The sequence below is a fragment of the Chinchilla lanigera genome, unplaced genomic scaffold (assembly GCF_000276665.1).
Source record: "Chinchilla lanigera isolate Chin_1 unplaced genomic scaffold, ChiLan1.0 scaffold00014, whole genome shotgun sequence".
In the NCBI taxonomy this organism is placed as follows: Eukaryota; Metazoa; Chordata; class Mammalia; order Rodentia; family Chinchillidae; genus Chinchilla; species Chinchilla lanigera.
The window spans coordinates 5,164,073-5,186,935 of NW_004955415.1; the positions used below are offsets into that span (position 1 = coordinate 5,164,073).

Consider the following 22,863-nt stretch of genomic DNA (forward strand, 5'->3'; position numbering starts at 1 on the left):
CTAAATAAACCTTTCCTCCTTTAATTTTGGGTATTAGGTATTTTGTCCCAGCAATAAGAAAAGTAACTAAGACAGGGTTATAACTACTTTTTGACTATTGTGGCGAGTGCTGCTATGAACATGTTTGAGTCCATGCTTTCAGTTCTTTTGGGTATGTGCCTGAACATGGACTTGCTAGATCCTGTGGTAATTCTATGTTTAACCCTCTGAGGAATTGCTTTCCACAGTGGTAGGACCATATTACATTCTCACCAGCAATTCGTGAAGGTGGTGCCCACTTACTGCTACATGAAAAGAACCTGTCTGAACATGAAACCAGCACAGAGGTAAGCCCCATAAAGGAAGGAACTTACTACATGCAACACCCCTATGGAATTTTGGGGGGAGCAGCTAGATCTAGTTATATGAATGAAGCTAATCCTACCATTTAAATTTTCAGTTCTACAAAGTTATGCAATTCTTTTTGTTTCCTATTAAGTGAGTTTGAATTTGGTTTTTGACACTTGTAAATGAAAAAAATCCTCTGAGATCCTCATTTGGTGATGTGGTCTGCTCACCTTGTGCATGCTGCGGTCAAAGTCGTCCTCCTCTCCTCCAGATGAGAACCTTCTGGCTCGGGGCACTGCTGAAGGACCATGGGATGAGCTCTAGTATATTCTCCCCACTCAGCCTGCCCTGCTTGAAGCCAATGGATTGACCTCACTTCCCTCCTCTCCTCTCTCCTCTCCTCTCCTCTTCTCTCCTCTCCTCTCCTCTCCTCTCCTCTCCCTTTCTCTCCTCTCTTCTCTCCTCCTCTCCTCTCCTCTCCCCTCCCCTCTCTTTTCCTCTCTCTTCTCCTCCTTTCTTTCTTTCCTTTCTTCTCTCTGTCCATCCCTCCTTTCCTTCCTCCCAATAATCTCACCCAAGACACATTCTGGAAGGGGTTCTGCTCTTGCACTCTCTGAGCATTTACCCCCATGTGTTCTGGTCTCTGTCCACTTTGGGTTAAAATTATTTCTGTGTGTTACCTCCTTTCTAAATGGAGAATTGTCTGAGGATAATGAAGGGCTCATCGCTGAGTGTGCACGAAGCTTGCTTAGACTAGACACTCCATTAGTAAGTGTTGAATCAAAGAGGATCTTGAAGACCTCCTCTCCAATACATGAAAGGAACAGCTTGGCTGTCTGAGTGGGAGGGGTGGTTCCCAGTGGATGAGGGTGCCTACTTATTAGAGCCTTCCATCTTCCCACATCTTCCCTTTTTCCATTCTCCAAACTATTTTTTGCCCTAAAGCCAAAGTGGCCTCTCAAAAGTATAACTGTGATTATGTCACTACTTCCAATAGTTTTCACTGTTTAGGATAATAATCAAAATCCTTACTTCCACTCAAAAGACCTCATACCCACACCAGCTCCTGTCCCTCTCCAAGCTCAAGGTTAAGCAGACAGCCTTTCCTTTCCTCCAGTGGAACCTGTCTTCCCAATCCACGTCTCTGCAGATGTGGTGTTTGTGGATATGTTTCTACACTCCCTGCTGACTTACCTCCTTGCACCCTTCCTATGGCAACTGAGTCACTGCATCTGAGCTTTTGCTACCCTCTGGATGGACAGCATACCCTGGACAACAACTTTCCCATCTCTTGGGTATCACTTCCCTCTTTCAGTTGGGACCTATGTCTGCTTCACAAGGGCAGGAACCTCGTCTAATTTATTACCTAGTTTATCCCTAGGGTCCATGGCTGGCCCTTAATACCTGCTGTGAATGAATAAAAATCCCCAGTGTAGCTCTTCTAAGCATTCTTTTTCAGAATGATTGTGTGAAGCAATGGGTGACTGTCCTGACCTCCCTAGTTCCTGGCATAGGAGCCAAGGCTCTGGCCCCAGGGACCTATGGGGATGCTACCTTTGGGAGACCCATGGTAGGTCCAGTACTCAGACTCCGCAGCATAGTAGGGGTCTGGTGAGTAGGCTGGACTGTACTTGGAGGACTGGCTGATGTCTTCACTTGTTTTGCTCTTAGTTGCTGTAGACAAATCACCTGCAAAGAAACCAAGGAGAGTGCTTCAGGAAGGCAGAGTGCCTGGCTGGGAACATGCACCCTTTCCTTGTCCCTGCCAGGCTCAGTCCAAGGGTGACAGGTCACTTCGGGGTCAGGGGTCTCTCTTAGGAAAGTCTGGGACATGGAGCATTGGAGCTGGAAAAGCCCTGGGCCAACCTCTTATTTTATAATGGCTAGACAGGGGAAGGGGCTTGCTCAAGTCCACAGAGCAGTTTGCCTCAGAACTGGATCAAACCCAAGCTAAGGCTCCTTTCAGCTCATTCCATGGACTCCTCTGTCTGTTCCTTAGCAAACACTGAAGCTATATCCTTAATAGAAGATGCAGCAGTCACAGGTGAGCTCAGCCCATTCCTTCCTGGCCCTTTAGAAGCCTGCCTTATTATGGATTTGAATCACATCTAGGAGGGAGTTTCCAGGCAGGGCCAGGATCAATGAAAGGCAAGTCTGCCTTCTCCTTACATCCTGAAATGCCACATCCTGACTGTGGGGGTCGGGGGGCAAAATGGCCCAAAGCACTGGACAGCATGTCAGCAAAGGTGTGCTCCATTTCCAGTTCTGCCACTTAGCTCACGTGCAACACTGGGCAAAAACCTGCCCACCTCTGCCTCAGTTTTCTGATTTGTAAGTGTTGGAATTAGTGTTCTGGTTCAGGTAGAACCTGGATTCAAGCTTCTATCTGAAGTAAGCCCACAACTAGGTGATCAGAAAATCCACTGTAGGCACAAATACCTGCTGAGTGGTCCAAAGCCTGGATACAGGCTGACAGGGAAGAAAGAGGAAGGGGGAAGGGAGATGGGAGGGAAGGGGGAAAGGAGAGAGGAGGGGAAGGGGAAGGGAGAGGAGAGGGGAGGGGGAGAGGGAGAGGGAGATGGGGAGAAAGAGAGGGTGAGAGGGAGAGAGAGGCAGAGACAGAGAGACAGGTACAGAGATAGAGAGAGATAGAGACAGAGGACAGACAGACAGGTAGAGAGAGATAGAGACAGAGGACAGACAAATACAGAGAGAGATAGAGATAGAGACACAGAGACAGAGACCGAGTGAGAGAGCAGAAACTATCATGACACTGCAATAATTTGAAAGAGAGCTACAGGGAAATTTTAGGGATAAACTCTATGTTCCATGGAGTCAGAGCAGCAGAGGGTAATTGCCTTCAGCCAGCCAGGATTTCATAGCCTTCCCTAGTAGCACTTGCTGCCAAAGTTTGTGAATCCTCCTTTGATTTGGCTTCTGCACAGTCCTGCTGGTCGGCTGCATTTTGCCAGTTTATCTGCCCTCTCATCCATGCATGGACCTCCACCGTGGACCCCTAAGCCTGCTCTGGTGCTACCCCTAAGGGTCCAGCTGGAGACTTCATGAAGCCCTGAGAAGGTTGGAACACGAGGGCATTTTGGGATGGAAAGCCAAACCAAATCTGGTCAGGACGGTGTTTTTCCATGGCCACTTGGAGCACATAGCATGTCTTCCATGGCGGTGTGTACACATGCACATGCCCACAGAACCCAGGGGCTCACTGAGCCCCTGATCAGCCCCTGGAGACTGAGGATGTTTGTGTAAATTTCAGGGTCTTGAGCGCCAGAACCACTATTTATACTTGCATTACCCCCTGCATCAGCTGGCACAGGACTGCTTGGTCAACCTCCAAGCTCATCCAAATTGGTGGTCCCCTCTGTTATCCAATTAGATCTGTGAGTAAGTAAGGATGCTCAGGATGGCAGTGACTCCTCTGCACCCTCAAAGGGAGAGATGTGCTTATTCAATTGAAGCACAGTAAGGGCTTTTGCAAAAATGAGCAGGAGGGCTCAGTGATGAAGGGGTTTGTGGTTCTAATACTGAGTGTAGGCGGGGATTATGAACAAAACTGGTTAGTGCAGATCCTGGGCCAGACTCTGAGTATCTCTAATTAAGAGCATCTGGGACTTGGAGGGGGGTAAGGAACATCCCTTTTTAATAAGTCTCTAAGGAGCAGATGGTCTCTCAGGAGACTGACTGCAAATACCTTAGAACAGTGGTTTCAGGGCTGAGCTGGATATCAGAATCATAGATAAAAACTGTTAAAAATACAAAATCAGAATTCAGTCAATTTAGAGTGGGGTCTAGCTGGGGATATAGCTCAGTAGCATAAGCGCCTACCTGGCAAGCGCAAGTTCCTGAGTTTGATCCCTGGTACCCACACACAAAAAAATAGAGTGGGGTCTAGGAATCTATATACATCCCATATAGTTCTAATAAATATTTTTGGGTATCACTGTCTTGGAGATATAATTCCCCTAGGGCTACGTGTGTTTTGTAAGAATTACTCTGATCATGAGTCAAGGACACCAGACAGTAGGATCAGGCTGTGGCCTTGCATTGGGCTGCTTCTGGTGGCCTCTGCAGAGTCATCTGCAGAGACGGTTAAAGTTCCCCTTTCCTTTTCGGCCAAGCCCTGTCTGCCTCTGACCATACCATGCCGTTTGTAGATCGGGGGTTTCCGGTAGATGTTACTTTCTCCAGCTGCCAGACAGATCAGGAAGGGGCAATGGGGAGGAGAGAGAAAGACAGGAGAGAAGGAGACGGTACTTGGTCAGTTGATCTCTGAAAAGAGAGAGTGTCAGCAACTTCACTCAAGGGGCACCATCTTTCTCCAGAGTTGAACCTCCAATCTCACCCCAACAGGCTCCAGGTAAATGGGGGGAGGGGTGGATGGTACAAATGGTGCCAAAGAAGAGACATGGGGCTAAATGGTGGGCATGCGGGATGGGTGGGGAGCATGCGCAGCAGACCCCATGCAGGAAGGTGTCCACTGTCCTTCCCAGTGGTCACACCTTGTTTCATGTGACAGTCCCCGGAATGCTGCAGCCACATTTCAGCGTTATTTCCCTCTCCCTCCCTCAAAACCAGACAGCATGGGACCCCTCTGGGGCAGCTGGGGAAAGTAGAGATGAAACAGCAGGCCGAGCTCTTGCGGCAAGAGTGAGTGGGGAGTGAAAAGCTGAGCTCAGAGCTGGAAGGCAGGGTCTGGGCCTGACTCTGCTGTAACTCGGGGTGAGACCTTGTCTTGCAAGACCACACCTACCAGGCCAGCTGGCCCCTGCCTTCCTCCCACCTCCGATCACCTCCTCCAGTCACACCTGCTTTGTGCATGCTGCTGCCTCTGCCTGTCTGCTTTCTGCTGGGATTTTCCTGAGCTGATTCCTTCTCTTCCTTCAGCTTGAATGTCATCTCCTCCAAGAAGCCCTTCTGACCACTCTGCCTAGCCTGCCTCCCTACCCGAGTCACTTTCACATGGTGACCTGGCTTTTTAAAAATATGTTTATAGCATTTATCATCTCCTGAGAGTGTCCTTCCACTTTTTTGGGGGGTTAATTTTTACATTAGAATATACATTCCATGAAAGCAGGATCCAGGCTTGAGGGACCCCTGTTGCGACCTCGGGGCCTAGAAGAGTGCCTGGCTGTACCTGCAGGGTGGCAGAGGCTCAGGGAAGCAGGATTGGGATTCAGTGCTCAAAGCTCTGATGCCCGCAGCCTCCATCACTATGTCATTACTGCACTCGTCATGGCCCTCTGGGCTTGCCACGCTTGGGCATTTCACACTTTCTGCCTGTGACTCTTTGTCTGTGTGTGGCTTCCTTGTGGACCTCATCAAGGTTGGTTTAGTCAATCGGGGAGACTAAAGCCTGTGGGCATGTTGGGGCTGGGAGGTGGTTAGCGTGGGTGACGGTTAGGGAGGGCCCCCAGAACCAGCTTCTCCCCGGTGCCTGTGCAGCATCGAGCGGGAGGTCAGGTGCCCAGCACCCCCCAGAGCATGCACCCATGCTGGGAAGCCAGGCTGCAGCGCCTACCTGGGATGTGAAAGTGCTTGGGAGCCTGGTAAGAGGTTGGAGTGGAGGACCTCACATCTAACTGGCTATGGTATGGAGAGCTCCGGCCACTCTCGGGCCCTGGAGCACGGAGGCATTGGTCCCCAGAGAGAACAGAGGCACAGAGAAAACAAGCATTAATGCAGTGGCAGTTAAAGAAGCGGTGAGGTGATGACAGCGAGGTGGGGGGCTGGGCATCCCGGCGTGCTCAGCTCCGGTGGAAGAAGCATGTGCTCTCCATGCACTGCTCTGCAGGGACAAGCTCCACCTGTTTCCTCGTTTGACCCCAAACCACAGCTCATGGGTTGTAAGGGTCAACTCTGCTGAGCCTCAGTCAGGTATCTTCTGGGTCTACTTAGCTCCCCACCTCCCTGATGGGCTCCCCCGATAACTGCCCCTTTCTTCCCTCCAGGACCTGCTTCACCCCCAGCCCGGGTTGACTGAGACTGTCTTGACTGTCTGGGTGGGGGCTGGACCCTTGGGTGAAGGCCACGCTACATTCAGGCATTTAGTCTGGGTCTACTGTGTGGATGGGGAAGGCCAAAGCATGAGGATAGAGTGTTCTTCCAGCCAGGGATGTCAGGCTGCCTGCTGCTCCCTTCTCCTGGCAGCACCCACCTCCCTGCTGCCTATCCTTCCCCCTTCTAGGGACATCCCAGAGCTTCAGTCAGGCCCAGACAGTCACTTGAATGGTCACAGGTCTCCAGAAGGCCATATTGCCATGGAGATCCTGGGGTAGCCTGTGCTGTCTCTGCACCTCAGGGACACCAAGTTGCTGCACTGCCCCTGGGGCTCCCTCAGGGAGCTTTGCCTTCCTTACCTGAGCGGTAGTAATGGTGAGGTGAGCGGGAGAAGGTGGGAGACATGCCCTGCCGGCTATAGGTGGGAGAGTCGATGTACCCTGGGCTGGAAGCCCGTCTCTGCCGGAGGTCCAGGTTCTCGTAGATGTCCTGCAGGAGGAGAAGGGACTGTGAGCTGACTCTGTCCAACCGCTGTAGGTAGCGAGGACACAAAATGGAACTGGGGATTCTAGGGGCTGGGGCATGAATACAGAGACTCCTTTTCTGAGTTATGCACATAACCTGAGGAGGGTGGCAGAGAATTTTTAGGACCTTTGTGCATTACTTGAAGTCTTTGGATAGAACCCACAGGTCAGTCCCTGGAGTCTTGACCAGGGGTCACAGGGACACAAGGAAGACCATCTCTGGTGGAAGGGCACCTTAGGTTCTCTGCCAATCATTACCACCCCTTAGGCCCTTGCCCTAGTTGAGGCAGGCACTTGGAGCCAGGATCAAGCCCATTGGGGTGTTAAGGAACTTTCTTGGTGAGCATAGAGGGACAGGACCTTTCTTGGTGAGCATAGAGGGACACAAGAACTCAAAGGTCTCCCTGACCTTTGTCAATACCAGCTGAATTACCTGTGAGTAGGGAGATAATGTTCCCAGCGACTTAGAAGTGAAGAGTTGAAGGCAGCCATGGAGGGAGCAAAGGGAGAGAGAGGAAGGTAAGAGGAAGGGACAGGATAAGGTTAAATGGTTCTGCAAAGAGAGGGCCTGCAGCTACCCCTTGGTGCCCCTCCCCAGATAATGCCTCATTCAGAACTCCAGGATGTCAGAACTGTGGATATGAAGCAGAATACTTTAATACTGTGTTCCCCCTTGTACATCTGGAGAAAGCAAGGCCCGGGGAGGTATTAGGAGGGCTAGGGCCACTAGGACCTCTCAGGGAGGAGATGTGGGTCTTGGCTTGGACTCAGGTTTCTCTACCAAAAGTTCAGAGCTATTTCCACAACCCTCCTGCCTCTCCTGGTTCATTATCCTTCTGTGGCCATGAGCAATGTCCAGGGAAAAGCATCCAAATGCAGGGGTAACCAAGGGCCAAGCTGCTGCCACCAGCAAGGGAGTGGAGCCGGGGTGTGGTACACAAACTGGAGACTGTGTGACCTGACTAGACAGGGTAGCTGCCACTCTGCCTTAGAAGGTCATGCCCTACGCCTAGCACTGACCAGCTTCTTAATTTCCCAGACAAGTCAGAAATGCAAATTCTTAAGTGAAATTTCCCAAGCTTTATATGTTGACAACTAATTTACATTTCTCAAAGATACTGTGAGTGAATCGAAACATCTGGTGGCTGGCTGTGGCCCATGGATCCTGGTTGACCATTTCCAATTTCAGAGAATCAGCTTCTATAAACACTTGGTGCTTCTTCTCCTGGTCCATTTCAGGGATCACAGCTCAGAGAACCTCAGACTATCCAACCAAATGGAGCACCGGACACCAGCTAATTAGTGGTGGCTCTGGGACAGGAACCTGGGATCCTGCCTACAGGCCCAGAATTCCTTCTTCTCCAATTATTGCAGCCCAGGGGGCTTGGGATGGGGTTAGAAATCTCCTGGGCTGTAGATGACCAGGATCCCCAGTGTGACGAATGTGATGCCCACAGTGCCTTCTCTAGAGAAATTTTTAGCAACCATGTACTGACTTCTAAAACCATTTGATAAACCTTTATAAATGAACCTCTTGCTTAGACCACAGGGGCTTGCAGTCAGGTGCAAAGCTGACAGAACGTGCTTACCTAGGAATTTCTGAGCTTCGGCAGGCACTGAGCCTAGCTGGGGATAAGAGTCTTGGGCTGAGTATAAGTAGAATCCCTTCATTGTGAGAAAAACAATGGCCATTTCCAGGTCTTTAGTTCCACGTGGGATTGAACAGGTGTATGTGTGTGGACTGGGTAGAACGGAGAGCCCAAGTCCTGTTTATAGGTAGTGCTGCTACCCATCTCCTGACAGTAAAAATATGTTTAATGCCTGATTTTAGAAAAAGCCAGAAAGCCAGGATTTTGGATGAAATCTCTTGATTTTTAAATGTTGGCTATAAATGCCAGTTCAGACGAGTCTGAGGACCATCACTGTGGAGGCCAAGCCATTGACGATGAAGGGAGTTAGAGACCCCAGTGGGACCTCAGCGCCTTCAACAGCCCGGCAGAGAAGGGCAAGATGCGGTACCTCTCCATAGCCGCACCTCTCCAGCATCTCGTCGGACGTGTATCTGGAATGAGGCTCGTAGGAAATGAGGTCAGGGCGTTGTACCTCGTAGATGGACTTAACCTTGGGAAGAGCTGCCAGGTCTTTGTAATTAAGGATCTCATTATCCACTTTGGCCTGGGGAAGAGGGAAATGGGCAGGAAAGAAGTTGAAGGATAGGAGGGAAAAGAGAAAAAGGAAACAAAAACAAGGTAGAAGAGGAGCAAGCTTGGCTAGTTTCCACTAAAGACAAAATACTAGTATTGAAGTGAAGAGTTACAGATTACCAGAGTAGGAATGATCTTAAAGGCCATCCATTTCAAAAGGATTAACAGTTACTGAGCACATGTCGTTTTTAAGGCTCCACGTTTTACAAGAATTATCTCCTCTAAATGTCACAGCACCTCTATGAAGTGTCCATATCATTCCTATTGTCCCAGATGAGGAAACAGAGGCTCAAAATATTCCACAGCTTGCACTGTTCAGCTGGTATCTTTGAATCCAGTCTGAAGCACACAATCTGTAGGCTGACTGTCTTCCAACCCCACAGTGAGGATAACCCCAAGAAGAAGATGGTGAAGACAAAAGTTATCATGGAGTAAAACATAAATTAACATCTGGCAAGCGCATATTGTGAGCTATGCTGTCACAAGTCCCTTATATGGATTAACTCAGCTCATGTATACAGTTCACGACTCTAATATTCAAGTTATATTATCTTAATTTTGAATAAGGAAACAGAGGCACAGAGAAATCACACAGCCAATAAGTAGCAAAATTCAGCTGAACCCAGGTAGTCTTACCCAAGAGCCCCCACCCCTTCTGGCTTCCTAGAATGGGGTTTCACTGCTTTGTACCATCTGGAGGCTAGACTTGGAAAGTTGCCCCTTACAAGGAACTGAACAAAACCTCAAACTTCTGGACTTTGCCTGAGTCCAGTGCTGTAGTGGTATGTGGATTAGAAGACAGCTTCCCTTTCAAGTGGCAGCCCACTTCCTGTGGCTTCTGAGGCCATGTCCTTTCTACACCTCTGTCTGCCAGCTGTCTCCTCTGTGACCTGATTCCTGCTCTGGCCAGCCAGGATGGTTACTTTCCTGTAACTTCTATGGTCTGGAAAGTCCTGAGGTGAGGCCGATTAAGTTTGAGGCCACTGCGGACAAAATCCTCATGAGGATCTCCCAGTGCCAAAGGGCTAAGTAGAGTCTCAGGGCTTGGCTACCTTAGGGAGAACAGCTTTCACAAGTATCTTATAAGCAGCTTTCACAAGTATCTTTCACTATTTAAGAAACTTCCCAAGGCCTTTTCACTGTACTACCCCTGACTCATTCCCTGGCACAGACTATTTATTCTCCATTGTCCCTAGCTTCACTGTCTACCCTTTCTTGCCTGGGTGTGTGCCCTGAGCCCCCTGCGCTGCATCACAGCCTCTGTTGCTCTCAGGCAGGTCTGGCCAATGGGAGGCACCAGCAGACAGGAGGGTGAGTGGAGGAAGGGGCTGACATATCACTCCCTTGCCACCTTCCTGCCCAGCTGTGCCTTGGACGTGACTCCCACCTGGTGGCTGCTGTTCCACAGCTCCACTCTCGCCAGCCCTGGTCACACTGCTCCTTTCCCTTGTGTCTTTATGTCTAGGGTGGCAGCAGTATCCACTGCTGAAGTCCTTGGATATCTCTCTTTTCCTTGGGGGGCCCCTGACCCTCCATGAAACCCCCCCTGAGCAGAACTCTCATTTGAAGTGTGCTGTATGATTTTTGCCAGAGCTGGCTTGGTACAGACACTCACACCTCTAACAAATTTGGGTATGTGCATAAAGGGAACTTTATATGGAGAATTCATTGTTGCCTTTTGTCCTGGGATGTTAGATCCTGACCTTGAGAACTCCTGGCATCTTACAAACTCATCTGCATGCACAGTCATCTAAGCACTTTTCTCCAAACCTCAAAAATACTATATTTATATTTCTGCCCACAGCTGCCTTATTCATAGTGCTATAAATGAGCCTCAGGTCTGGAGGCACAGTGATTGAATAGTGGCATCCTAAAGTAATCAGTCAGGAAGGAAGCAAGGGAACCTGTGGGAGTCAAACCACCTGAAGATGATTCTAGAAGTCAGTGGGGGATGGGACAAAGTTGGAAAATGAAAAAGAACTGGTTTCAAAGAACCCATCCACTTCAAGTTCACCAATGATTACATTTTGATGCCAAATCTCAAGTGTCTATGTAATGAAACTAATATTCCATCTTTATGTCTGGTATATGTTCCTAATGTGCATGGGGCTCCCGCCCCCAATTTGGAAGCCATATTTGGAGTGGTCTGACTTAAATGTGCCTGATGTGACATGCATGTGACAGGGTAGCTGTACTAAAGCACACAGAGGCTGAAAGAGAGCATGGAGGACACAGATGTGCAGGGCAACTGATCTCAGTGGATTAGCCCCGAGTTGCCACCGTTCATCTGTAGGTGAGCTGCTCCTCATAGCTCTAGCAGGCTTTCTCCAAGACTCAGAGGTGAACATTATCAGGGCCTGACCATGCCATCAGGAGTAACCAGGCTTCTTAGTAGCACAGGGAACCAGGGGGCGATTACTGCCATTCTAGTGCAGTGACACCCTGAGCTCTCATACCTGGTGATTCTCCTCCGGAGACATGCTCACACTTGTCAATAGCTTTCTCACAGTGCAGGCTCTGAAACTAAGCCCACTGAGCCTGCTTTGGCTTGATCTCATTCGTAGTGCCAGGAGGACTATCTTCTCTCTTATCCCAGACAGCAACTGTCAGCTTAGGATCGAAGTAGCTTGCTTGGGGCTGGGAGTGTGGTGTAGTGGCAGAGCTCTTGCTTGGCCTCTGTCTGGCCCTAGGTTCCATCCCCAGCACCACAAAAAAAGAAAGCAAAGAATGCTTTTCTTCTGTGCCAGTCACATGGGAGTACTGGCTCATACTGAAGTTGCAGTCAATAATTCTTAAATCTTAAATTTTTCATTTAATCGGAGGAAAGAAGGAAAGGAAATCATCCCATCAATGGGCATTACCCAGGGATCGAAGAGGAAACCAGATGTAGATTTGGGGTAATGCTTCAGCCATCCTACCAGGGACCACCCCAGGCTAGTGGGTTCCTTACTCTCAACGATTCCTCCACGTTTCTGGCTTTCTTGGTTCCTTTGATTTGTGGAAGGCTGGAACGCCGCAGAGTCAATCAGAATGTCACCTGCTGCTCGCTGCAGTCCGCCCTGGCCTCCCTGCCTTCCCACCTTCTTTGGCTTAATTCTGTTTATCCCTCACGAGTTTAAGTGCTTCTTCCTCTGGAAGGCCTTATCCCAACTGGTCCTAGGTGCTCAGGTCTCTCTGTTTGGCGATGGCTTCATCAGGGAATCCTGTGTTTTTCTGTCCTGGCCCTTGTCATAACTGTGGCCAGTTACTTCATGGCATGATGCGCCCAACGGCATGAGGGTAGGTATCGGCTGAGTGTTGTTCACCACCATTTACTCAGTGCAGAGCACAGTGCATAGTACAGGAGCTCAGCACAGGAAGGAATAAATTGACTGAAGGAATAAATTATGTGTACATTGGACCTCTGTGGTTATCTAGCTCACCTCTTGTTCCGTCAGCCTCATCCCTGGCAGATTCTGAGCCTGTATTTGAATGGCTCTGGAGATGGGAGCACAGGCACCTGAAAGTGGTCTACATCACCCCTGGATCTTGCACACAATTGGAAAGTTCTTTCTCATGCCTGCAAATCCTTCATGCTGTGTTTCCACCTGCATACAGCTTTCTTCTCCCTTCTGCCTCTTCATCACAAACTACTCCCTCTGTGTCACTATCCTCTCAGTGACCACCTTAAATACCACTCTGGTCTCCAGTTTTTGTACTGCTCTGCTCTCCACAAACTCCATAAGCCAGATGCTCCCATTAAAGTATGGGAGAGGAGGCGTTTTGCAATGGTTTCCTAATTCAACAGAGGCTCTCGCTGCCACTGCACTTTCTTTCTCATGCTCCATGCAGCTCTATACAATCCCTGTAACTCTCGGTTCACTAGGCTGAAGGCTTCAGAGCAGGGTCCACATCCTTCCTGTACCTCACTACACCCTCAGGACCTGGTACAGAGCCTAACATATGACAGGGGACACACCAAATATCAGCTGGATAGGACCTGACAGCTCCATCATCCCTAGCGACCTTTCAAATGCCAGGCCAGTGTAAGCAAGGCCCTTTGGTAGCTGAAAGGTGATACTTACACAGATGACTCGGTTGGGTGAGCCGATGCTGGACCCAGGGGGTGAGATGGAAGTTTCAGATGTCCGTCTATGCTGTGGGACAGACAGGACAGAAGAGAAGAGGTGAGATGCAGCACTATCGGCTTGGTGAGGAGGAGAAGATGGGTACGAGAATACAGCTCTTCAGGGGACATTAGTAACACTGTTAAATGGCTGTGTCTCTACTTTCTCTTTATTTTCTGTCCTTTCAATAAATGTCTGAGTGTGAATTAGATCCAAAATGCATAGGACTGCAGGCTACTGGACAGAATATGAGTTTATTTTCTATTTATATTTGTAGCGAGGATTTTAAATTGGATATTACTCATAAAACTCATTTTGGGTTATCCTAGCCAATAATATGTTTACTTTGGATGAATAATATTTCTTAGTATTCATTCCTCTGTAGTTTATTTATTCAAAATGTAGAAGTAGGTTAAACTTCATACAATTAAAGAATATGCTGATTCTTTACAGTGTACCTTTTGCAAAGTGACATCAACCCAAGTGAAAGACTTTAAAAGTCTGTGTCTGAACAACAGCAAGGACGGATTAATAGTTCCATCAGCAGCCTAGCACGATGTCAATCTTAGCACATCGACAGGAGTGACAAAGTGCTGTGGTGAAAAAGCCAGTGGATTGGGAATCAGTAACCATTAATGGTCCCTGTGATTTTAGAGATCTTGGATTCCTGATGTGCAAAATGAAAGGGCTGAGCTTCAAGATTGCTCAGTTCCCTCCCAGATCCTTCATCCTACAATTTAAAGCATGCTAAGAGGGGGCTGCATGACAGTGCTTGCCAAACTGGATTGTGAACAAGGGGTGGCTCTGGGAGGATGAGTTTACGTGGAATGTTTGATAATACTGAGTCATATAGTGAGAGAGCGAAATGTAACATTTTATTTCAATCCTCTTGATTATATCAAGGAGAACTCTCAATTTGGTGCCAATACATTTCAACAACTGTCTCAACAATTGCTAATTTCCTATTTTTAACCAAAGAGAATGCTGTCAACATTAGCTACAATTTTTAAGATTTATTCTTAAGAATCATTTCATTGCAATTGGTTTTATTTCATGGTTATCTTCTATTTATAGCCAGTGTTACTAGTTTCTACTTGCTGACATATATTTTAGAATTATTTTAGTTCAATGAAAAGTGGTAAATTGATTTAAAGAAAAGTGTTAAATTTATAATGATACAAGAAGAGGCAAGATACAGAAAAAAACATCAGAGTTTAAAGAATGACTCGAATTTGGGAAATGTCCTCAAAGAGAAGATTGAGGAAGAAAAGAACAAGTAGGTCTCCTTATATTTTAAATGGGAGAGGCCTTGGAAGAAATGGAGAAATATTCTTGCATGGCTCAAAGAAATCACACACTAAACCAACTCTTCCACAAGACTTAGAGTAGGTGGATGACATGGCAAAGGAGGTATGTTAAGGAGCTGGTCAGAAATTGTATGTTTTTACTTTAAGAGATTCCAGCAGGTACCTTAGTCCCAAAGAGCTAAGTTGATAGCCACAGGCCAGGGTGTAAAGGCATGCTGAAGGTCACACACGCCAAGTGTCCCCCTCCACTGCATCAAGAATCCAGGGCTTCACCCCTGCAGCCTGGGGCACTTCACCCATTTCCTGCAGTACCAGGGACCCAGAGGCATAGGCCTTCCTGGTATCTGTCAGAACACAGTAATTCAGAAAGACTAGGGGCTCAGCTAGTCTGTGTGTGCCCAGGGACACGGGGAGTGCTTTTGTCTGGCTGTGTTGTTGCAGACAAATCACCACTCTCTTTAGACTTGATTTTCTCACAGGCAAGTTGGAGGTAAAACTTGCCCCATCTACCTTAAGGGACTAACGGAATCAAATCAGTCAGAGGCTGTAAAGACGGTTTGTAAACTATCAGTTACTGTGACAATATAACTATAATTATTAATAAATGATGTTAGATTTGGGGGAAATCATGACACGAACATCTCAGAGAAGCCGCCATCTGGGTCAGCATCAGCATGGTGATAACCTTGCTGGATACAGACACACTTAACAGCTCACATGAATACAGTGCTCCACTGTCTTCAAAATGTTTTTACATCCAGTGTCTTAACTCCCTCAAACCCCTTTAGCCAGCCATTCTCATTAAGGATACCCAAAGAGACAGGCAGATATTTGGGAGTGGGCAGTCTAAGGAACACTGACCGGAATAAGCACAGCTCCCGGAAACTGTAGCAAAATGTGGACACGTAAGACTGCTGGTCTGGTGTCCTTGCCAGCTTGCTTACCTTTAACTTTTTTTCTGCTCGGGCTGCCTGTTTGCAGATGGGGTGCCAAACCTCAGAACCTAAGGGGCCAGGAAAATAACAAAGACTCAGACCTTTCAAACGTACCAGTATTCAACCCCATCTACAGCCTCAGTTTTCTCCCTGGGCAGCCCATGTGTCCTATATGCCAGCTGTCAGGCACGAGAACCCCTCAGCATTCTCAGCTCTTTGCTGGCCTCTTTCCCCTAGACACTGAAGAGCAACTTGAACAGCCGTACACTTCTTCAGCATGTCCGAATCCTACCTGTTCCTCAAGGGTCAGGGCTCACAGGCATCCTCTCGCCAACTTTCTTACCTGCCAGTTGGGGGTGACTTCTGTCTTCTCTGCGTTCCATGGCTCTTTGTATTTCTCTTCATACAGACAGCCTTAAGTCACAACAGTGTGTGGATTTACCACCCCAACCAAGTCAAGAGCTCCTTCCGGGTAGGAACGGAGCTTTATTCATGGTTATATCTTCCACAGCATCCAGCATGGCACTTTACTCTTAGCAGAGGTCCATACATATTTGGGGGGTGAATGGAGGAGTGGAAGATTGGCAGTGAATGACACATAGCAGGTGGTCAATAAATATTTGTTGAATGAATGAATGGCAGTGGGAGTGAAAGAAAATGACAGACTGATGAACTCCAGCCTTCTTTTTCTCTTCAAAGAGTTATGACAGACTTATGAGTTACCAGAGCTGTCTCTTATAAAGGGAGGCCGTGTCATGGTGTATATTCAGCCTGAGAGCACTGTCTTGACCTGTTAATTCCTCAGAGACTCCAGACTCTTCAAATTCAGGATACTTGTGTTGCTACTGCCCACACTTTATGGTGGGTGGGGGTCCAGTTGGCTGGCCCCAACCCAGGGAGGCCAATTTGGAAAGGCATGGGCAACAGGTGGTTGGGCACATGTTGAGAAGAGGCCCCAAATATTCTACATTCCCCAAAGAAGGGACAGGTGTCCTGGATTAGAAGGAAAAATAGGAACATATTATCCCTCTGGAGCCATTCCTTTTGTAACCAGCGCTAAAAGGAGAGAAGCCAGCAAATGGCTAGATTCCTGAGCACCCAGATGGCATTTGTTTGTCTGACTTTGTTTCTAGGATATACTTTCTAAAATGGTTTGTTGCCTGGCACCCCAATGACTGTAATACTGGCTAAGGGACAGGCGGATGGTGTAAGGTCAAATAGTGAGACCTGAAAGACAGGGTTAGCTCTGAGTAAGCAGCCCTGGATTCCTGTCTTTCCTCAGCTCCGAACGCATTCTCTCAGGGTCCCAGTCCCTTCAGCTGAATAATAAGAGAAGGTGAGGCTTGTGTGGTCTTTGAGATGATTTTCACTTCTAGGATTTCTAATTCTAGGGCCACTTCTGTCTTTTGTGGAATAAAAGTCTTCAATTCTTGTTTGCTGACACTCTTGGGTGTTACTAATTATTCAAAAGTTTAATTCCATCTAAAGTAAAATGCAGTGGCTCTCACAACCCAGTAGAGGGATTCTGGGTCTGTGGTTTAAACCTGCAGTCACAGGGTGTGTCCGGCTCTGGGTCGGCATCTTTGCTTTTGGGAGTTAGTAGACAGAACATTTCCGGTTTTTCTATGAGTTGCTCCTGAATCTACCAGGAGTTGTTTACAACTGTAGCTCTGGCAGGAGACACATGTTATAGGTCACTGTAGGAAACAGATGAGGTGAACACAGGCCTGAAAATGTCATGAGATCAGGTGAAAGACACATAGGAAAGGTGAAGAGGTCAGAACTCCTCCTGAGAGGAAACAATGCGTAAATGGGTAGGAGCTCATCTAGATGGTTTTGCTGGCCTTTTGACTCTATGGCACTGACATATCAGATCTGAAATACAATTGAGCAACAAATGGTATGTATCTAGTAGTATTAGCGTCACCGCTCCCCATATGAAAAAATCTTTATATAAGAAATATAAGGGGATCAGAAAAGAGAAAATATAATTAGAAATGAAAAAAAAATAAGTTTAGGAGTTCGCAATATTTGATCTTAATAAAAAAGGGTTGAAAAGGAATTTGCTGGTAGCTGGCAGAAAATTCAGAGAAACAATGGTGAGAAAAAGCCATGTTTTTCGTGAAGATCCCTGTGACGTTATGGTCTGCTGAACTTATTCTCTTGGCCAATAGCTTGACAATGTGACATTACCATGATAACATCCAAAGAGGTCATTATTTTCTCTGAGTGGACTTTACCCCCCTGAGCTAACAGAAAGCCTGGCCTATGCACATTTCATAAAGACACATATAAATGACTGGTTGGACCCTACCATTGTATTTTTAAATTTTTACAAAGATGGAATAGATAGATCACATAGAGGAGTATAGTAACCAGAATAGGGAGGGGACTCAAAATTAGACTGTAAGGCAGGATCTTTCCCCTGAGAAGACCAAACAGAATGGTGGAATACATTTTTGAATGCTTTAATGGCTGTCTGTGGGAAGAGGCTTTACAAGTCTTATATAGTCGAGTAAGAACTAAGGGGCAGAAGTTTCAGGGAAGGAAAATTTACATCCGAGAACTGAGTGGCCTTGTTTATCTTATAGTAAGTTCCTTGTCCCTAGTAGTATGGACGCACAGCTTTGGTGAGAAATACTCAACAGTGATATTGTTGAGGAGACTCATTACATGATAATAACAGTGGAAAATGTTTACCAACTGCCCCAGTCCTTGGAGATTTTATGTTTCCACCTTAACAGTCTTCTCTGTATAAAGAAGGTGATTATTTTCTCCATCCAATAATCCCAACAAAAAGCTACAGGAGAGGAATTCATATCTGCCTTATTTATAGATATACCTGAAGGAATTGAAGATTCTCAGTAATGTTCTTTGAGTGGAAAATAAAAGAAATAGGATATTCTATTTTAGGTCAGTTGGATTTTCTAATCTGGACTCAGAGAGTTAGACAAATAATACCAACTAGGCACTAATTTGACAGTTACAATTTCAGACTGAGTGACTACGGGAGTAGTGGGGTTTGTCAAAGTGTGACCTGTGGATGACTTCCTGATAGTCTGGCAAACTGCAGATTCCTGGGCCCCTTTGCTGAGCCACTACCACCAGTTTCCTGGAGGTGGGGCCTGAATCTGATTCAACAGCTCCCCGGGGGGTGTATGATTCTAAATACAAGATCCAGAGGGATAATACCAGACAACACTTCACATTTATTTCTTTGGAATGTAGGGTTGGGAATGTAGCTGAGGGGTAGTGAGCTTGCATGGAATGTCATGTGTATAGAAACCAACTTTATAAGACAGAATTTTAACACCTTATAAGAGCATAACTTTGAACAACTGGTATGGGGGAAAGGAGAAAAGAACGCATGGAAAAGAAAAAAATATACACATACAAAATAGCTAAGACACTTACACTACTAATTTCTATTGGTTCATTGAAAAGAATGGTTTGTGCTTATATTGTTTGATCAGTCTTGCATGCCTATATCTTGTAATCTGAGCAACTACTTTGAAGATAATATGCAAAATATTAACTACTGTTCATTTCTTACTATCTTGTTTTGAAATTCTGTATAACTATTTTTATTGTTTTTTGCTCTTTAAAATAAAATTTAAACAAGACTATAACTTTATTTTTTTCCTCATTAGACTCCTTGTCCACAAGTCACACTTTCTTGTCCTCTGATATAGTCATCCACAATTCTAGGTTCTTCAGGTGAAACCTACTGTGGCGGTTACAACAGTGAGTGAAGAATTAGCTGTTTCTGTCTCAGCTGGTCAGGAGAAGGCCATCTGAGTCTCTGGAACAGTCCCTAAGCTGGTATCAGGGCTGCTTTTCTTCCTTAGCTGAGCCAGCAGGCAGTCTTATCTGACCGGTCATAGCACACCCCACACCTGTAACATCTAGGGTGTAGGGTGGATCGAATGTTCTTTAATGTTCAGGAACCCACCCACTTCTCTGCTGGACCTTGAAATTCAATTTGCCAAAGCATCTTGTAAAAATGCCAAAGCCTGGCGGGGGTTATGAACACAGCAGCGACTAATATGACTGCAAGTAGCTGGGCTGAACATTCTGTTTGGTCAACAGTGTGATTTTAAACATTTTCGAATCTGGCTGTTTTAGACCCTGCAGGCTGCCATGATCCTCCCAGTGTCTAACTACTGGCCCTCCACACTCACTGATGTTGACATTTGAGATTTGGCCTCTGATCCTAGCCAGGGAATTCTCAATCATGTTTCCTCTCCAGATCTCTCCGGACCATAGTAGGATGAGGTTTGTCAGCATCCTGCCTTTATGATGGCAGCACCATCTTTGTAACATAGACCGATTAGGACGCTGGAGTTGCGCCTTTAAAATCCCCATGCAGATAAACAGATGTGGCTTATCCATACAATACAATACAATTTAGTCATAAAAAAATGGCATACTGATGCAGGCTGTAACATAAATGACTAGAAAACCTGTCAGGTAGAAGGGCAGTTGCAAGAGAACACATACTGTAAAGTTCCATCTACATGAATTACCCAAATAGGTAAATCGATAGACAGACAGCAGACTGGTGATTACTGGAAACTGGGGAAAGGGAGAGTGAAAGAGAGCAACTGCTTAACAGGGTTTTATTTTGGGGTGATGAAAATGTTTTGGAACATTAGCCCAGAGGGCTAATGCCAGACAACACTCCAGGTTTGTTTCTTTGGAATATCAGGTTGGGGATGTAGCTCAGGGGTAGTGAGCTTGTGTGGAATGTCGTGGGATGCAGAAGCCAATTTTATAGGAGATTTTATGTTCCTACCTTAACAGGTGAACTAATGTTCATCAGAACGCGTGAATATACAAAATGACACCAAGTTATATGCTTTAAAATGGTTAATTTCATGTTATGTGAATTTTATCTCAATAAAAAAGAAAATTCCTGCCCCTGCCCCCCAGCAGATGGGCTGCTTTTTCAGACCAGAGGGCACTCTGTTCTGCCTCCATCACTAAGGGTCCTGACCCTTCAGGAAGGAGCCCAGCAAGCTCTTCTGCTGAGTTACTGTGTAGTAACAACACCATCCTTAACATCATGCTAGGCTTTTGCAATCTTCCCTGTGCATCAGGAGCTCTATGCATTATTTAATATCATATGCTTAAGAGGTTTGAATCCTGTTACATCACTTACTGAATCACAGGCTGCATTGTCTATAGCAACTCAGTTACTGCTCTGGGCCTCGCTTTCTACATCTATAAAGTGGAGATGAGGCCAGCATCTTCCTTGTAGGGTTGTTTTAAGGAGTAATGAGCTAGTATGTGTATAGCACTGAGAACAGTGTCCACCTGTGTAACTGTTAGCTATTATGGTTGTTATCACAATTATCTGCTGCCCTCCCCCCACAAAGCTGGCATGCCAGGAGCTATTCTGGATAACAGGAAAGGAGGCACAGAGAGACTAGGGGTGGATGGGGAGTATTTATTCCCTAATTCCTGAGAACAAGGCCTGGGGGAATCAGGGGGTGATGCAGCTAATGGTGAGCTGGCTGTACCAGTGGAGTCGCCAAACAGAAGCCTAATTTGGTTGCCAGTGCACCCTCTGGGGAAGCTGGGCTTGTGCCAGGGAACAGGGGCATCTCAGGAGAAGTGGGAAAAACTGGCTTGCCTGGAGCTGGCATGATGAACTGGATTTGAAGCTTAATAAAGCAGTAGGGGGAGAAAAAGCGACTTGTTCCCATGAAGCTGGTTACCATGGAGGATATCAGGCAGGACAGGGAGAGAAGACGGGCAGTGCTAGGGTGCCTAGTATTTCAGGGGAGATGATAGCCAGTGTTAGGAATGGGGTGGGGGTGGGTGGGCAGTAATATGACGTACCGAGTACTCAATTTGTACCAAGCACTGAGTAACCTTATTTTTCTTACATTTCTAGAGTGCCCATGCCTGGCCTCATGCTCCACACACACTTTATAATAATTGTACTCAAATAAAAATAGTAGTGATAATTGATGTTTAGTGGGCACCTGTGTGAGCCCTATCTAAATGTTCCAAGTAGTGATGTTGACAGCAACAACAGTCAGTGCTAATGAGGTGGTGCATCTAGGCCCCTGATGGCAGAGCACGCAGCTCCAGCTCCTGCTCATCCTGCACTGGAAGTAGCTCCCTGGAGCCTCACAACAGCTTTGTGCCACGGGGCCTGCTCTGACCCCTCACTGATGGGTTGGGAAATGGATTTAGGGAGCACGGATGTCCTGCCTGGTTGTCTACTGCCTGTCTCCTTACCTTGGCCTGGGCAAGTGGCTCAAGAAGGGTCTTCTCTGTAGGACCTCTCTGTTGACCCCAGCATGGACAGCTACCTCTGTGGACAGCTGGCTGGGGGCTGGCTCTGTTCTTTTTCCCACATGGTGGCCCTCAGCCTGGGGCAGGAAAACATGAGGCCAAGTAGAAAAGGAAAAAAAATAGGCAGGAAAAAGAACTGCCTGGTGATACCAGGAGCCCCAACACTGCTAGTCCCTGCTGCTTCTCAGCTCCCTGAACCCATCAATCCCCTTTTGCCTAACATGGCTTGAGTCAGGTTGCTGCCATCTAAAAAGTCCAGACTAATAAAACATCTTACCAAGCTAAAACCTGGGTATTGGACAAGTTCTTGACTTCCCCTCGGGCAAATCTGTTTCTCAGAAAATAGAGGAAGTAACCAGGGAAATTACTACTCTGAGCCTAATCCTGACCAACATGGACAAATTGGCTGGTGAAGTGGATGTGACATGTCACTGGTGAGAAAAGGACCATATCGTCTGGAATTTGTGGTGACCAGAGAGGAACAAACTGTAAAAAGATTTTAGAAACACAAATCGTAGATACTACACTGTAATATTTTCTGTATGATTCAAGATGCTTGGTAACCCTTAACTTCTAAAAAAAGGGCAGCTCATCAAAAATTAAAATGTACTCTATTTAAAATGAAATATGCTCAGTACAGCCAGACTTTAGGAAATATCAATTGAGTACAGGAACAAGGATATGTTTGAAGAATCTAAAATTATGTAGCAGGATTGGGGAAACATAAGATTTAAAGTTTTAAAGCATAACTCCTACAACCTAAGCTGTCAGTAGAGAGATCCAATTTAAAGTAATAACGCTAAGCTAGGAGGTGATAGCAACCAATGCTGCAATAGTGTCTTTGACAATAGGGTTTGATGAGATGCATGACTGAGGGAGGGCTGGCAGGCCACAGCCCCTAACAGTGGGAGGCACTTCACCAGCGCATCCATTAGCTCAATGTAGCTTTTCTGAGCTACTTGTCAGAAGGAAAGGAGGTCTTTGCTAAATATCAGTGACACCCCCAGCTGTGTCAGGAGGACATACACCCCGATGCTAGGACCTCGAGATATTGGAACTAAAAAAAAAATGTGGTCTGAAATAGACACAGCTATCCAAGAGAAGGACTCTGTATGATCATCAAAGCAAACCTCAGGGCTCCA

The 22,863-nt window shown here is 46.7% G+C and overlaps 1 protein-coding gene and 1 long non-coding RNA gene across 11 annotated transcripts in view; one reads left to right on the top strand and one right to left on the bottom strand.

Annotated features, from left to right (window-relative positions):
- Ablim3 (actin binding LIM protein family, member 3) overlaps positions 1-22,863 on the bottom strand; it is a 109,856-nt gene that overhangs the window by 12,628 nt on the left and 74,365 nt on the right. Inside the window, exons 8-16 of one of the 7 annotated variants that reach the window (XM_005380619.2) lie at positions 15,425-15,483; positions 13,132-13,203; positions 8,883-9,038; positions 7,297-7,326; positions 6,699-6,828; positions 5,861-5,959; positions 4,483-4,530; positions 1,882-2,016; positions 558-622 (exon numbers count right to left, since the gene is read on the bottom strand). In XM_005380619.2, coding sequence (XP_005380676.1) covers positions 558-622; positions 1,882-2,016; positions 4,483-4,530; positions 5,861-5,959; positions 6,699-6,828; positions 7,297-7,326; positions 8,883-9,038; positions 13,132-13,203; positions 15,425-15,483 — 794 coding nt within the window. Of the gene's footprint in view, positions 1-557; positions 626-1,881; positions 2,017-4,482; positions 4,531-5,860; positions 5,960-6,698; positions 6,829-7,296; positions 7,327-8,882; positions 9,039-13,131; positions 13,204-15,424; positions 15,484-22,863 lie in introns of all 7 variants that reach the window. The other 6 variants (XM_005380622.2, XM_013512341.1, XM_013512343.1 and 3 more) reach the window with 6 other exon arrangements.
- Positions 4,541-22,863, top strand: part of LOC102028183 — an 83,383-nt gene continuing 65,060 nt past the window's right edge. For all 4 annotated transcript variants that reach the window (XR_001233237.1, XR_001233238.1, XR_260269.2 and 1 more), the window contains exon 1: positions 4,541-4,699. This is a non-coding gene — a long non-coding RNA (uncharacterized LOC102028183). The remainder of the gene's footprint in view (positions 4,700-22,863) is intronic.